A 16,542-nucleotide genomic window follows, 5' to 3' on the forward strand; every position below is an offset into this window, starting at 1 on the left:
CAAAATATTCTTACGAAACTAATAAATATTCATCAACTTGCAACTAAATATGAAAGCACGTTGGTTATAAAGGTTTTTTCATAAAATTCGTTTCTGTAAATCTGCCTCTGATCAATTATATTACAAAGAAAGTGTAAGATATTTAAAATGAAAACCCCTTTCTTGTAGCCGTTTTATTGATGCCGTCTTATACATAATAATTTGAAAATCAATTTATAAATTACATAAGTTAGATGAAAAAATCCGTAGAAAAGTTATGAAAACTAATGTTTACTTCATGTCACTATTGAAATAAATCTTGTAAACACTTCAGACAGTAATCAAGACCTTTCAGAATAGCAATAGAGAAGATCTCTAATGAAAATGAATATTAACGGTTCTTGAAATTAAACTAGTACATCAAGAATAGGGGTTTATAATCCTCTCTCAACTTCCATATAACTATTGTAAGCTATATATTTTTGTAACTTTATTCTTTTTGCCTAACTCATTTAACTTGTCAGACATTCCCAAACCACCTTGGATCTAATAACAGAGCTTTAATGACTGCTTGGCTATCGTGAGGTTTCGGTTTGTCCCTATTGAATCCTTCTCTAAACATCTGCGTGAGATTTTTTTCGACCACGCAATAGTATAAGGAGACGTGGAAGAAATCTACCCACTTCTAGTGCAGTTGTTGGGCATGTTTTCATAGCCCTGGATGCACATATGCAAGTCAGTCTTTGTACCTTTGAAAAATTTATTCTCGTGGTTTACAGACCGGTTCTAGTGTACCAGATCACTGGTCCCTGCCTTATACGTGTGATGTTGGCCTCACTATTTCCATGTACATCCTTGGGTTACAACCCCAATTCTTCCCTGTGAAATTTCTGCAGTCTATCAGGACTATAGTGGCTTTATTGTTTAACTTTTTGAGTATTGACATAGGACTGTTTGTTGATACAAATTCAAGTTATTTCAATCAAACAATAGGTGGCCTTAATAAGTTGTGGTACCACTGTATTTGTGAAGATTGACGTTTTTCATTGCAAAACCAGTGGCAATTCAGAAATTGACGGAGTAAGTTGTTAATAGTGGAACGTTTAAAAGAAGCAAAATTGTGCAAAAATGGGAATTACCTATATGTTAGATGATATTTCATGATTTCAAAAAAGGACTTAACAACAATGCACAGAATCACTTCGTGTAACTTTGATAATGATGCACTATCGGGGAAGACTGATACGATATCAGCTTCAGTGTAGAAAGATGTTACCATAATTAGTTTGATCGTATGCAAAAAAGTATAGACTTTAATGGCAAATATTTGGAAAAGAAATAAAACGTATATATTACCAGGGCACATTACAAAGACATCTGCCGTAATCTATATCTATATATCTATATATATATATCTATATATTGAACCGTATGAATTATTTTTAAAAAAATGTGTGCTTTCACCTTTGTTACTCACTTCAGTAATTCTTATCAAAATTTTATTGTAATCGAAAAAAATACCATAATTAAATAAATGAAGATGAAACATTCATTTTACTCACCAGATTAGATTTTAGTGATGCCCTATAAGTCATCATTTTAGATTGATAATCGATCATATCAATTTCAAAGTTGATACTTCCGATAGGCCGACTTGGACTATTCTCATTGACCTTATGTCTAATTTTCATTTTGTCGTCATAATAAGCTGCAGAACTAACAAATGGACATTCATGTTGTTTAAAATCATTGTAACAATGTTCGATTTCCTTTATATTAGACTGACTGGTTCTATAAAAAAATTAACTATATATTAATCGCCAGATAAAGCGATGAACACTTAATGAGATATTGTAAAATTATTAAATATGCATTTTTTTCTTCACAGTTGCTTTGTGTAAATTCAATTTTCTTCAGTGACTTCATATGACATATCTTTTTGGCGAAACATGTTAGTAATTGTGAATAAATTCTAAATAATCTATTTTTATGGTAAAAGACTATAATTTCATTCAATTGATTTTATTTCAAACAATGTGTTGACACCACTATCATTAAATAAATGAGCTATACTCTAAAACAAAACAATTGTATTCATATTTTTAACATATACTTTTACGGGTCTCAGAGGAAAGGAAATTGGAGTGTTATATTATTAAAAATAATCCTCAAGATTTTAGAACTAATTGGTTATCAAAAAATTATTTTCTTGTTTTAAAGATGTAATAAATAGGTTAAACATAATGTTACTTATTTTTATAAATATATAAATTGTTTTTTCGACTAAATACCAATTGTGGCTCGTAGTGAAATATTTTATATAGTTTGCGACGTTTCCAAAAAAAATTGTAGAAGTTTTATTGTCTTCAAAACTACGATTACACAACGTACGTTTATCTTTATTACGACATCTTAAGTGTAGTAAATCGATTTTCAATATTTGTTCATTCAATCTAATATTTTTGTTGAGAATCAAATTGCGATCTGGGATTTTTTCCATTCAGTAGTTAATAACTCTTATGGCTATTATATGGACCTTTACCCATAACAATAACGAATCTCAGTTAAATATTTGAAATGATATTTTAAAACCATTCATTATTCATAATGTTTTGCATATATTTATTGATGATAATATCCTTTGTAGACTAGTCTACAAAGCGATTCTGAAACCAATATGGAGTTTGGGATACAGCGTCCAAATCCAACATCGAAATTCTAGGAAGGTTTCAGTCCAAAGTTCTTCGCAGTATTGTAAACGCCCCTAGGCTCAGCAAACTGCCAAGAAGCCTAATGCTATTACCCAATCGGCGGAGGCTGAGAAAATATTATGCATTTGACTTGCCTAATAGATTTTAGAACTCTTAGTGGGATATTGAAAAAAATTATGATAATCTCAGTCTTTTTTGGAAATAAATGCTGTTAAACCTCCTCTATCAAATCCAGTGTCGCTATTAATATGGGTAATAATAACTATGTACAAAAGTGGATATTTATTACATTTTAATACTTTCTAACTTTTTGTATGTCCAGTATACAACCAAGATCCATCTATATAATGTATATATATATATATATATATATATATATATATATATATATATATATATATATATATATATATATATATATATTCATACCTGGACCTTGTTAAGGCAAACTGACTGTACTACAATACATCCAGGAGATGCTGCAAAAACATGTTTTGCGGATTTTATCGAGTAGAGGCTCTTTAGTTTACCATTATCAGACCGAGTGGCAATGAGCTTAAAAGAAGAATCGAGTCCAGAAATCAGCCTAGTTGGAGTTACTCCAGAACTAAAGGTGGCTATGTAGGGGGAGCGGTAAGGTAGAACTCAAGAGTTCATTAAAACATTAATAGTATTGGTGACAAATAAGATGCAATGAATATACGTGTCAGCAACATAAGCTACTCAAAAAAAAATTTTTTGGCAATTTGAAGATTTTATTCCTTTCGTTTTTACTAATTTTCCTTCAAAAATCAAGTAATTCTGCATGAGCTTGTTTTTATGTAACTTATGTAACATTTATCTTTTAAGGAACGTTTTATATTTGATTCATCGTATCCTAAATGAACGTTGATTTCATTGCACTAAAGTGTATTTTTAACCAAAACTTTCGTATTGTTGTGACTATGTTATTTTTTCAACACGCTGTATTGTGAAACGTAACATGTTATGAAGCCATTACGTTATTTCTTTGTATACACTGTATTTTTATACTAGTATATAAAACGAAATATCAATTTCGCCAGATTTCAATACATAAACAGTTCTGTATAATCTCCATTAAAATTAAATTGAGTGATTAATTATAGAACGGTTTCAATACTTACTTGAAAATTAGATTTATAAATTCATCTGGCATATATTTCGATATCGGTACTGAATAAGATACGTTAAATGGCGAATTTGTTTCTTCTTTGTACTTAGCGGTCAAAGTAGTATTAAAGGTCTTCCCATGCAAGATGACAGTAAACATTTGATCATCTAAAATAATAATTTTTCATTAAATGTGCAGTTTCAATAACAATAATGAATATTTCTCAAATGACACTTCTAATTTTTCTCAAGTCATCGACTCAAAGTTAACATGGAAGAGCTGAATAAAAACATGATGATATACACAATAATAATCTTGGTAAAAACGGCTTTTATTGGCCCACAGTTTATCTAAAAGTTTCATAAGAAGGAGAAAACCCAAAAAAAACACTCTTCAGTATTTGGATACCGCTAGATCCAAAACAAATATGAATCTCAGCAAAAACAAGCTACATCTTCTCGCGGACAATATCCTAGTGTACCTACTTCTAGAATACCTGATATGCAGGCGTAATAAAAATCTGGCTTATGCAAAATCTTTGATTTTTTAAATGGTTTTAAATTAGACGTAGTTCATATACTCACCAGTAACATCAAAAAGATTAGTATCATCACTGTATGTATCCCTCTTTTGTCTAACTTGTTTGTTGTCAATATCATTCGAATGAAATGGCTTTGAAATTTTATTCTTCTCCAGATTTATTAATGGTCCCGTTTTGTTTCTGTTTGGATTTACAAGTCTTTTTTCAGAATAGTGTGATGTTGAAATTTCTTGAGAATGCCTTTGCGGAGGATTTGCACAACAAAATATCTAAAAAAGTTTCTAGATACTTTACTATTCTTATAATCTTATCATGAAAAGTTTACCTGACATAAGTTAGTATTTTCAAGATCTTGATCCACTGCTATGCAGTCTTGAGGTCTTCCAATTATTATACTCGGTTTCCTGTTTATCAATGAGGGGTCCACAGTAATTTTTGTTATTTCTAAAAATATGAAATAAAAAACTTTTTTTCAAAGTACACTAAAAATCGAATTTGTGATTGAGTCAAACTAATTGAATGTGCAATGGTAATCAATACAAATCAATAATTTAGTTAACTATTAATTATAAACATCTAACATTAAATGCAAGGTAACCAAATTTTTCGTTATATATAAGCACCCAATCTATAAGGGTTATGTTCAAAGATTGAGTGATATAATGAGTTACCATCTCGCGGGCAAAGTGTAGGGTAGGATCTCCAAGACACAATCTACACTAGTATACACTTTATAGACCGTAATAATGCATATATTTTGACAGAACGGAGATTGACATTTTGTTAATATGTAAAGCATTTGTAAAGTATGATATAAACAAATGATTAAGTAAATAAATCATTTCCTAGGTAAATTGTCGAATGAGCTAGACATTTATTTTAAAGCGCAGTCGATGTCAAGGTCAATTTTTTAAACAAAATGTTCTAACGAATATATCAGCCAGAATGAAAATTCAGTTGTAACTTTTATAATTTAAATGATACTCAAACATGAAGTAGCAAATAGAAAATCAAGATTAGTGAAATTAAATCCAAATACTTAACAGTATAAACAAGCCTATATTAATTTATGGTATTGAGCTCCAAGATTGTAAATTAAACAGCCATATCTAGAAAGATTCTTCGCATAATGTCAAAACTTACTCTACTTGAAGATCATCTAAATGTCTTAATCAATATGAAAGAAATTTGTCGACACATATACAAAATGGGTGGAGAGTATTTGGATCGTTAGAGAAATTCTCTTCTCGTCATTGAATGATTATTCTTTAAAAAAAATAGTTTACCTTCTTCTTTGAATGTATTTGTTGGATAATATGGTGGTAACGTCGGCACCCACGTGGGTACTTTTGAAACTTTCGTTGGTCTTTTTGTTGCATAATTTTTGTGAGATCTTTCAATATTTGGTTGAATATATTCTGTCTGTCGTGCTGTTTCCATCAAATATAAAGTCGTTATTGCTGCAAGACTACAAAAATAACACATTTAATTTATGGTTTCCATTTCGTCACAGCTAATTAAAAAAAATTATTTAATAAATATAATTCTATAAAGTTTATACAATCAGTTTGTTAATAAATGCTCTTTCAATTTCCATTATGTAAAATGGCATATAAAAGATATTGATATATTGATATTACATCTCCTTAAAATGCAGCTAATTGAGTAGAGTAATTGATATTGAGGACAGTAACATATTTATTTATGGTTCACTTTTAGAACGAATGCAGCGAGTTCAGCTAAAAAAGATTGAAAGTAAATGGTTTTCATTAAACCACCAAATTTGAAAATGTTGAAACGTCAATAAGCATGTATATAAAAACGTTTTGTTTGGGACATACTAGATATTTGTAGGTTAGATCACTCAATTTTTCCCATATTAATTTAAACGAATATACTAAGCAAATTTATCATTAAAAGCATGCAATAAATCAAAGTATTGCAGATGAAAGTGATCGTGAGGTTTCTTTTACCTATCTCCACATGTTATGACAATATTCAAGTTTATTCGAAGATTTAATTTTTTAACTAGATGTTATTACTCACCAAAACGCCATTATCAATACCAATATAACAATTACAATTTGGATGAATTTATTTGAACAAAGTTCATCCTCCTTATGACATGAGTGGTGGTGATGTTTAGAACATTTTTGTGAATATGACAATTTTGAACTATTAACTGAAAAATACAAAAATATTAATTTATAAGCTACAACTATAGACATAAATATATGTAAAACAAATATATATTATTTCTACGAAATATGAGGAATTGCTTAAGATAAAAAAAATATAATTATTTTCCTACGAGGTACACAACCCAAAAAACAAGGTTTCGTGGTTATGGTTGCCTGTATGCTCGCGTTTATTAGAGATTCACTTTACAGAGCTAATAATTTTTTTAAACGAATTTCAGCTGGTAGAAATTTGGTGAAAAAACCTTCAAAACACTTATATGTGTAGGAATTCATTTTCCTTAACTACGTTTCTGCTAATCACAGTATATGAACTAGATAAAATCTTAAATCATTTTGTATTCTCGCGAATTTAGTATCTTATTAATTAAAACCCGATTTCAAGCATCATTTTGGACCAAACTGTACACTCCGATATCTCATAGGAGCTATCGATATAAAGATCCATAAAACTGGATCGGACAAAAGTTATATTGAGTCTTGCTCTGCATTGTCTTTTATTTTCATATAAATGGGCTTTCGAATAGCACAAATTTTTCTGCTCACAGTTTAGTTACTAGTAAAATTCCAATTTGTAAATCTCCAGTAATTTAAATTTTGATTAACAAACTAATTTAAACTTTAAATTACCGTGTATAATTAAAAACAATAAATCCAAAAAATCCTCAAGAATTGATCTAATAATCCTAAAGAAATTTCAAGTCAAATGCGCAGTACTAATGACATACCCATTACAATAATAAGAGCTGGATAGGGCTAAAGCATCATGTCATCATTTATAAACTTACAACTATTTGTTTAAAATCAATTTGAGAAACTACTAACTTCTAAACAGAGTACTAGTTCGGATTCAGACATAAGACCTGACCATTCCACTGTATATTGAATCACCCAAGTAATAACCTTATACCAGGGCTATTGTATAAGTATGGAACGTTTATATCTGACGCCGATAAGGCGTGTGTAAATCGGTGTTCAGTACATAACACAAACATATTCACGCTGCCCATGTTTTTAATATTCAAATTTAAAATGTTCGCAGCAGTTGAAAATCTTTCCAGATGGGAGGTACGGTCCCTAATACTAAAATAAAATCATGAAAAAAAGTTTTTATAGTTATAATTTAACTACCAACTGACATTCACGATCAAAAGAGAGGACAACCGAACATAGTGCTTCAAAATAACAAAGATTTCTTTTTCCTACTCATATTTTTTGGGCTCCTAGTTTGTTTACTATTTATTTATATTGTATCAAATCTGGACGTTTCGATCCCCACTGCTGTTTTCTTGAATTTATGTTCCTCATATTATCTTTTAACAAGTCGTTCTTCTTCTTTTAAGTAACATCCCTTACTATTATTGAATATTTCACATCTCACATATCAATTTTATTTTTTAGTCGTTATGTTAGTACCAAGATTTAAACTCGAACATTAGAGTTAGTTGATATTTATTTTGAATATTCTTAATTTAGAATCTGCAGATATTTTTTTCTTTACGACAATACAGTTTGTGTTACCATATCCTTAAACTTATATGCGTCTTGGTTCCCGTTTTTTGTTATTATTACTTCTAGGTATTGGTAGTGTTTAACTTTTGCCAGTATTTATTTTATAAGTACTATATTTATCTTGTCACCTTTTCACTAATTAATATTACCTTTTCTTGTAGCACTTTTTCGTTTTTTTGCTATTAAATTCACTTCTTCTGCAAATACTCCTGATGTTAACTCTTTCTAGTTAGAAAAGTTCAAAGTACGGGTTTCCCCCTTCTTGAACCCTTATTTTTCATGATTGTATACACGTTGTTTTCATAAATATTTTATCGTTTTTCTCTCTTCCAACCAATATTTTCCATACTGTACCTGTAGGTGCTTTTGTTTATAGGCTATAGACTAGAACTATAAATCTATCCACTCATTAATAAAAGAACTATCGAGAATCAACCAAAGACTGAAGGAAATTGAAACTATTAAGTTTGCATCACTGATTGTTAACTTTTTTTTAAATTTTTTAAATGGTAATAAAGCTCTAAGTCACTAACATATTAGATTCATAATTCTAAGTGTTGAAGTCTTTTTCTTACAATAGGGTTATCAATGGCTTGTATTCAAATTGTATTTTTATCTAATTGTGGAAAAGACTGCTCTAAATTTTTTTAAAACCAAGACCTCACAACTTTCGGTAATAATTTTATATGTATATAAAAAATGGTTATAGTATTTGATGATACTCACTAGTACTTGTAGACTTGAGACTGTCTCCTCTTTTCAATTTATTCAATCTTTTATTTATTCTCTCCAACTGATCGATTCTAGTCTCCAAATTATCTGTTACTTTACATAATTCTTTTACGGCACCTATATTTTCCATAAATATTCTTTCCTAAAACAAAAAATTCAATAAAAGATTAATTAGAATATAACATCCAGATCGAGAATAAGTTTGGGTAATTTTTTAAAGGTACACATGGTTCCATCTGTGTTTTCAAAAATAAGATACGAAAGTATCCATCTATAAAGTTCACCTATGAAATGAAAAATAATGGACAGTTTCCATTTTTAGATATTTTAGTTATTAGATTAGGAAAAGTAATAGGCTAGAATTTGATGTATTTAGGGAAAACACCACTACGTTCAGATACATTCCGGCTGATTATTTTCAATGTATCCAACATAAGATGGCCAGTCTCCATTTCCTGGTACATATGTTAATCCACTTTCTACTTACCATCGAGAGATACAATAAGGAAAAGACCTTCATTAAGGATGTAGCTGTACTCAACGGTTATGATAAAATAATTGTAAATAGGTTAATTACCATAAATAACCACTTTTTCCAAACTCAAAATGAAAAACAAGAAAAATTTGCTCCGATACCTTTTAATCCTGTTTATATAGAAGGATTGGAAGGAAAATTGACCAGGGTAGGTTTTAAATTAGTTTATAAATCGAGTATGGTTATTAAATAACGGGGCTGATGCCCTGATGTTATTTTGAATTTACACATTTTTACTTATTGTAAATTTCATTATTTAACTCTCTTCTATCCATGCGAATCTTCCATTATTTGAAACAGTGCTGGAAGTATCTTTCTATTAGTTTCTTCAAAATCCGTGTCGTTTTTTCTTTAATAACTTCAACGAACTTCTCGTTTCTTCTAATGTAGATTTCAACTTATAAAGCAGAAACTACACGGCTATTGATCTTGGCTATAAACCTATTGATCAACAAAAGAGAATGATCCGGCACCTTATCTTGGTGGAGAACTCTCGACTTAACCTTCTTTTCATGATAACGAGTGAAAAATTACGATTCGTCATATATTAGTATGCTTTCCAATAAATTTGGGTTATTTTTAATAGCATTCAAAGAACTATTATAAACATTTTTGCAAACTTCTTGTTGTTCTAGGCACCAATTTGGCCCACTTTCGTTTTTACGCAAACGGCGATCCGGGTGGAAATCATATAGTCTCGTCTTGTCGGCTATCTTGAAAACGCTTACAAACGGTGCACTGGATGAAAATTCACTGTTATACATTTTCTTCAATTAAGAATAAGTTTTGTTTCAAGTTTTTCCATGTTTCGCGTTAACTCATTGCTCCACTGTTACACTTTAAATAACTTTAGTGAGAATTCATAATAACAAAAACAAAAAACAACTTTAATACGAATTCATAATAACAAAAGCAACTTTAATGCGAATTCATAATAACAAAAACAACTTTAATACGAATTCATAATAGAATGTTTCACGGTAACAGCTGTTACTAGCATTTGGTATATGATGTATAGTACCATCAAACTCGTACTTTAATATCATAACCGCGTATGAAACAAATTTAAAGATTTCTAAATTGAGTGGCATTATGAAAAAATTAATACAAAAATTAGATAGGAAGTTATTAAGCGTCTTTATTTCTAAAATTTTCCTTCCATGCTTGTTATATCAGAACTTACAGCCTTTTTGATTATAAATTTGAAGGACTGCAAATCAATTAGAGGTAATTTATCCAATTACAGCTCTCTCTTAAGATTATTTCTTAGCTATAATTTTAATATGTACTTTATATGTTCAACTCCGTAATCAATACACAAAATTTAATATTTGAAATAACTACCTTATTTACTACCAGGAAATTATCAATAGCCGTGCCATTTGGCAAAATAATGTTTCCTGCGGGTTTTACAGCTTCAGGTAAAACTTGTGCCACTTCTTGAGCTATTACACCTGTATCAGAACATTCGCTATCTCTACTTAATTGATTTGCAAATGCTGGTTCGTATTCATATCTAAAACAAAAATATAAACTTCGATTAATAATAAAAATACACTTATTGATTCATCCTATAACCTTTCAGTGTCAAGTTATGTTAGGGTGTGAGCTCTCTGTAAGTTTCCCCAATTTTTACTATCCTCGCCATTGAAAAGCAGTTTAAATAAATTAGAAAATAAGGGAATATATTTGAATAGTAAAGTGAAGCCGATCCTGTTCTGTTATAATGGTCTAATAACTGGCGTATACGCCGGTTCAGAGAGTTCGTTTGAGGTTTGTTTTTACAAATGTTTTTATCTTAGCAGAGATTTATTTTTTTTATATGATTTCTAGGAGGGCCTTTTCATTTATTTGTTTGTTTACTTTCTAGAATTCTAAAAATTCCTATCTGATATATATATATATATATATATATATATATATATATATATATATATATATATATATATATATATTCGAGCTTATTAAGAGTTAGTTTATAATTAAAAGTTGTAGTGAACGGAACAAACTAGAAAAGTAACCGTTGAATGTAAATAAATTAGAAAAACAGTGAATATTTAATTATATAAGTAGTGATAAGTTAAATTATATAAGTTAGTTAATTCTGGTGTAAGTGTTTAAATAAATAAAATCTGTAAAATTTTCTCCACCGTTGAAAAACAGGTCGACAGTTTCCTTAACAAATCTCCATATTTATTAAATTCTTATATTTATTTTGTATATATTTGTATGTCTTTTGTCAGTTATAATTTTTTGTCTTATTTCCCTCATAATCTTAGCTGTTTATCTTGGTATTATTGTTTAATATCCTACCAACTGTTACATTTCTTGTCAGTTGTATCAATCAATTTTTTAGGCATTGTTGGACACTTTTTATGATATCTATTTATGCATACATAATAATAATCACGTGAGAAAACTGTTTTTTAGTCTTCATAAAATATCTTTTCCCTCTTTTTAATTTTTTTAAACTCACCTAACAACCCTTAACCTCTGTACATTTCTCAACTGTTCAGCAGTATTACATTCAACAATATTCTTCTTGGCTCTTATATCGCTGGGTTGGATAATGTGACCTGTTATTTTTATATTTCCATGTACTACCAGAGATTCGTCTGGTCTGTCAGTATTAATTCCTACTCTACCATTGTGTACCACTGAATCCTAAAATCGAAAATAAGGTACTAATTTGAAAATAATGATCAATTAAAAAATTTGTAATTACCTGAGTTTGTCCTTTTTGCCAACACAATTCTACATCACTTTCAAACTGTCCCGGATTTGAAGCCTGGAAATAAAAATGCTATTAAACATACAATGAATCCGAAATCTATGTGAATATATATTTTAATATTAGAGTTCTAACTTACTCGAACTATTATTTTTTGACTAGCATGGCTTACAATTGGGAAATTTCCATTTGATGTGTGAGCATGAAGACCAACGACCAACTAAAAAAATACAACATAACATATACAATTTGAAGGGATATAATATATGTTTTTTAAAAATTTATTCATCTACAAATATTAACAAATGTTTAGTCATATAAAACGATACGTATCATTAAGAGGAAAAAATATACTGTTACGAACTCATCTCCGCTCTGGAGCCGGTCCTACTTGGATATAGTAGAATTCTAAAATTCGGCGAAGTTTTTAAAGCGAGCGGTTTATTTACATTGTTTGCTTTGAATAATTTCTAGGAAAGTATATGAAATTCTTTATATAGTAACTAAAAAACATAATATTTATTTATACCTATTATTTCGAATTTCATGATTCAAATTGTTGGCTTGAAGGGGGAGAAGTAATTCAATATTCTTCGTGGTATTAGCCAGGAAAGTAGTAGTTTTCTCCTTTGAAAAACAACTACTTTCCTGGCTAATCATAAATGATTTAAGTTAGTTAAGTGATAGTGATAAGTGAATTATTATAATTTAATTAAGTGTAGTGTAAAAAGAAAAATATAAATAAGGTAAATAAATAGAATAATATTAATTTATTAAAAATTGTCAATTGATATTTTTGCTAGGTACTCTATATATAGATAAAAAATAATGAAGAGGTTTCATCGTACTGTAATCTCTAGACCTATTTCACCCTCTATTTATACCCTCAGATGCAGAGTTTTCAACAACTCCAGTATCTGTGTTAACTTCATGAAAGTTAGAATTTCGCTCTTGCAAATCAGTATCATCAGTATCAGATTTAGCAGTTCACACTCATTATTTTGCTACTTTAAATAGACTATTTCAGTAATATCAATTCATTTTAATTGTACTTTTTGATACTTTCAATATTTAATAATTTTTTTCACTTCCGTTCATTTACCACATACTGGTTACTACTTTTTGGCTCTTCCAAATTAATTTTCAATTTTTTTAATGTTTAGGGTACTAAAACTAGTTTGAACACCACGACGAACAATCTCTGGAAGGTACAAAGACTGACTTGCATATGTGATCATACCCAACAGCTACACTAGAAGTGGTTCTAAATTTCCCATATCTTCACATAGTATTGGAAAGCGTGGCAGAGAAAAAATCACTTAGAATGTTCAGAGTGGAAATCAACAAAGAAAAACTGTCCCTAAATAATGACCTCAGGATTATGTATTGAAAAGTCTAGTTTTAAGAAAATATTTACCTCAGTACTAAACTGTAGAAGTAAGTGGGATCGAAACATCATACAAAAAATGAACAGAAATGCAATTAAATATTATACGGACGGTTCTAAAGCAGCATACATAACTGGAATAGGAGTGTGTGGGAGTTGTTACACACGAAACCTCTATCCAAATTCTCTCGTGTGAAATACTAAGAAACTCCAGAGCACATTAAATAGAAGACGAAGATCTCTGGCAGCTACAGCCATTCCACGATCTAGACTTTCTAAAAAGAATGCACAGATCAGCTGTATATACTGGGTTCTCTAGTATCGCAGCAGGAAAAGGGGACACAATCGATCCTTTGGGTCGCATTTTATATGATACCCCAATATCTAGGTACATACATGCAATGTTTATATCACTCTAAACAATCAACAAAAGAATTGCATTTTTTAGATTTTTATTTTTAAAAGATCCAGGCTTGCAAAAATTTATTATATATGAATATAATTTCAGAAGTTTCGAACAGTTTACAGTCATTGACTTTTGGAGTTTTAACAATGGACCTAAGAAAACATACAAAATTTTTTGCTTTCATGTATTCTTTCGATTGTGGTAGGCATTGTTGAGTGTCGATGTTTCTGATTATTCTTATGGCCCCTCCACTCTCTTGCGAGAATCTCGCAAAGTTCTCACTTCTTCGTTCGATAACGATGGACGCTGAAGTGACTGCGGCAAGATTATTGTTATGCGCATTTGTATATTGCGTATAGTGAAAAGAAAAGAATGATTAAAAAGAAGTGACGAAAAAGAAGATGGTGGATGACAAGAATTCATCATAATAGAACAAGGTAAGTACTTTTTGAAAGGCAAGGCTGTTATCTTATCATTTTTATTCCTTAATAATTAATAAAAAAAACATTGAAAGCGTCGTCTAAATTAATTAATGCTTAAATAAAAAAAAGAACAACACTTTTTAATATCAGGCTATTGAAATAACTTTATCTGTCTGTCTGCAAATAACGAAGTTTTTTTGTTTTTTAATTTATCAAGAGGTACTTCCATCAATGCACTTAGACGATTCCACCCATCATGGTTTTTTAGTTTTTAAAATTTGTATTCCATAAAACCAGTTCCGCTTGAAAATATTCTAAAAACTTTAATTCAAGTTCGTTTGTCCAAGTTACGCTCATATTGATGCCTTGCGGTACACAACACAATCATTCAAATCGGCGACTCCCTCGTTACTGAGAAACATGCGAGTGTGGAGTCAATAAACCTTCTCACCTGTTCTCACGTTCTCGCGCTGTTCTCCATTTTTCCGGAGAACGCCAGAGAACAGCGCGAGAACTTGAGAAAAATACGCGAATTTCTTAGTCATAATATTGTTGATGCTAAACCTTAGACATTTACTAAATATACCAGTAATGAAGAAGAAGCGGCAAGTTTTAAAAGTAAGTGCACAGTAAATGAACAAATCTAAACTCACTAGAAATGAATAATTCCAAGCACATAATATTTCTGAAAATACTTTATCAGATTTAAAAAATATTTTTCAAGTATATCACTTACTTGAAAATATCTTTGTTCGGGATTAGGTTTTCCTTTCTTTCTCATATTATTTGAGGTCGTTTCGCTAAAATGTAACCTTCCTACTGTAACCTTTGTAACCTGTGAATTAACCAATTCCACTCTGAAATATATTAATAACTATTTAATTTAAATGAAAATTAATACATTATACGACAATAATATAATGATGTTTTAATAATCTGATAGATGCAGTAATTAAAAACTTACAATACAGGATGAAAAGGTTTTTTACTCCTATCGCTTTGACTTTGCTCCACTCGAATTGTTTGCGTGGGACAATCATGCTTCACTCCATAGAAATGAAGGTGAAAACTTGATATTTTTTGGAAACCATCTGGAGTTTTTACAAACTGCGCATCACCTAACAACTGTACATGGCAAGTTACCTGTAATTTTAAAACAATTAGTGTAAAGTACAAATAAATTGATTCAACACAAATAGAAATTATATAATATTTTAGAGCTTACTTGAAAATGGTTTTTCTTCTGGCAAACGAAGGCATCATCGGCATTTGAAAAGTTGAATCCCTTATCAGCATCTACTCTATAATGTGGAACAGGCCTACAAACATATTAATTTTATGAAAACATTTTACGATAGAATTATTTTCAAATAATATTTAGTAAAAATACAGTTAATGAATGTTAATAATGGCAATATGTGATGCAACTTTTAAAAGTCGCCCCTTCTTGGAGATGAAAATTTATTTTATCAAAATAATCTCTAAAGTCGTTAGATTGACTAATTCTAAGCAACGGTTACTCTACATCGTTTTTTCTAAAGTTGTGATTTTTAGAGTTATTAATAATTAAAACTGCCCATTTTTCATTGAGGAACCGCAGATTTTTTACTGTTTGTTATGAATAACTTAAAAAGTTCATTTTATCAGCAAACTCATCAGGAACAAAAATGTAGTAAATAAAAAACAAAGAGATTCATTTTTTGAGGACCTCTGTAAATTCAAAAAGAACTGATTTATTGCTATTTTTGGGAAGCCCCGAATTTGAAAACCTTTAACCTCAAATAACTTGAAATTGATGAAAACTCAAAAGATCTTTTACAAAGCACATAGAAAAACCAAAAAAATGATCACTGTCAAAGTCTTTTGCATAGGGGTTGATTGATTTATAACAAAGAGGTTTCTTTTTTTGAAAAATAAAAATGTACTCATTACCCTCGCCATTACCACCCAAATAGTAATTAATCGTAAGCCACTTGCAATTAATGTGATTTGACGGGTTTTGATGCTTATTTTAGAAAAAATAATTGATTAAATTGAACATTACATTTCTGTAATCTTGAAAACAAAAATGAATTTGTCTCAAATAAACCAAAAACTATTCTTGTTATGAGAAAATGTATCAATTAATAATTAACTGTAGGGTTTTTCTTGACAAAAATTTTGAACTTGTTTAAATCTATGTATCTTAAAAATTGAAGGAGTTACATAAATGAATAATTCAGCAACAGCTGCCATATAGTGGAAGCATTATAACGG

At 29.8% G+C, this 16,542-nt stretch overlaps 1 protein-coding gene across 1 annotated transcript in view; it reads right to left on the reverse strand.

The window, feature by feature from the left end:
* Window positions 1–16,542, reverse strand: part of LOC130447250 (myelin regulatory factor-like protein) — a 107,115-nt gene that overhangs the window by 6,052 nt on the left and 84,521 nt on the right. The window contains exons 6-19 of the mRNA XM_056783960.1: window positions 15,512–15,605; window positions 15,251–15,429; window positions 15,023–15,143; window positions 12,211–12,291; window positions 12,066–12,128; window positions 11,817–12,004; window positions 10,685–10,856; window positions 8,800–8,947; window positions 6,410–6,545; window positions 5,650–5,831; window positions 4,689–4,807; window positions 4,407–4,632; window positions 3,836–3,989; window positions 1,542–1,770 (exon numbers count right to left, since the gene is read on the reverse strand). Of these exons, the coding sequence (XP_056639938.1) occupies window positions 1,542–1,770; window positions 3,836–3,989; window positions 4,407–4,632; window positions 4,689–4,807; window positions 5,650–5,831; window positions 6,410–6,545; window positions 8,800–8,947; window positions 10,685–10,856; window positions 11,817–12,004; window positions 12,066–12,128; window positions 12,211–12,291; window positions 15,023–15,143; window positions 15,251–15,429; window positions 15,512–15,605 (2,092 nt within the window). The remainder of the gene's footprint in view (window positions 1–1,541; window positions 1,771–3,835; window positions 3,990–4,406; window positions 4,633–4,688; window positions 4,808–5,649; window positions 5,832–6,409; window positions 6,546–8,799; window positions 8,948–10,684; window positions 10,857–11,816; window positions 12,005–12,065; window positions 12,129–12,210; window positions 12,292–15,022; window positions 15,144–15,250; window positions 15,430–15,511; window positions 15,606–16,542) is intronic.

This window comes from Diorhabda sublineata, chromosome 8 (assembly GCF_026230105.1).
Source record: "Diorhabda sublineata isolate icDioSubl1.1 chromosome 8, icDioSubl1.1, whole genome shotgun sequence".
In the NCBI taxonomy this organism is placed as follows: domain Eukaryota; kingdom Metazoa; phylum Arthropoda; class Insecta; order Coleoptera; family Chrysomelidae; genus Diorhabda; species Diorhabda sublineata.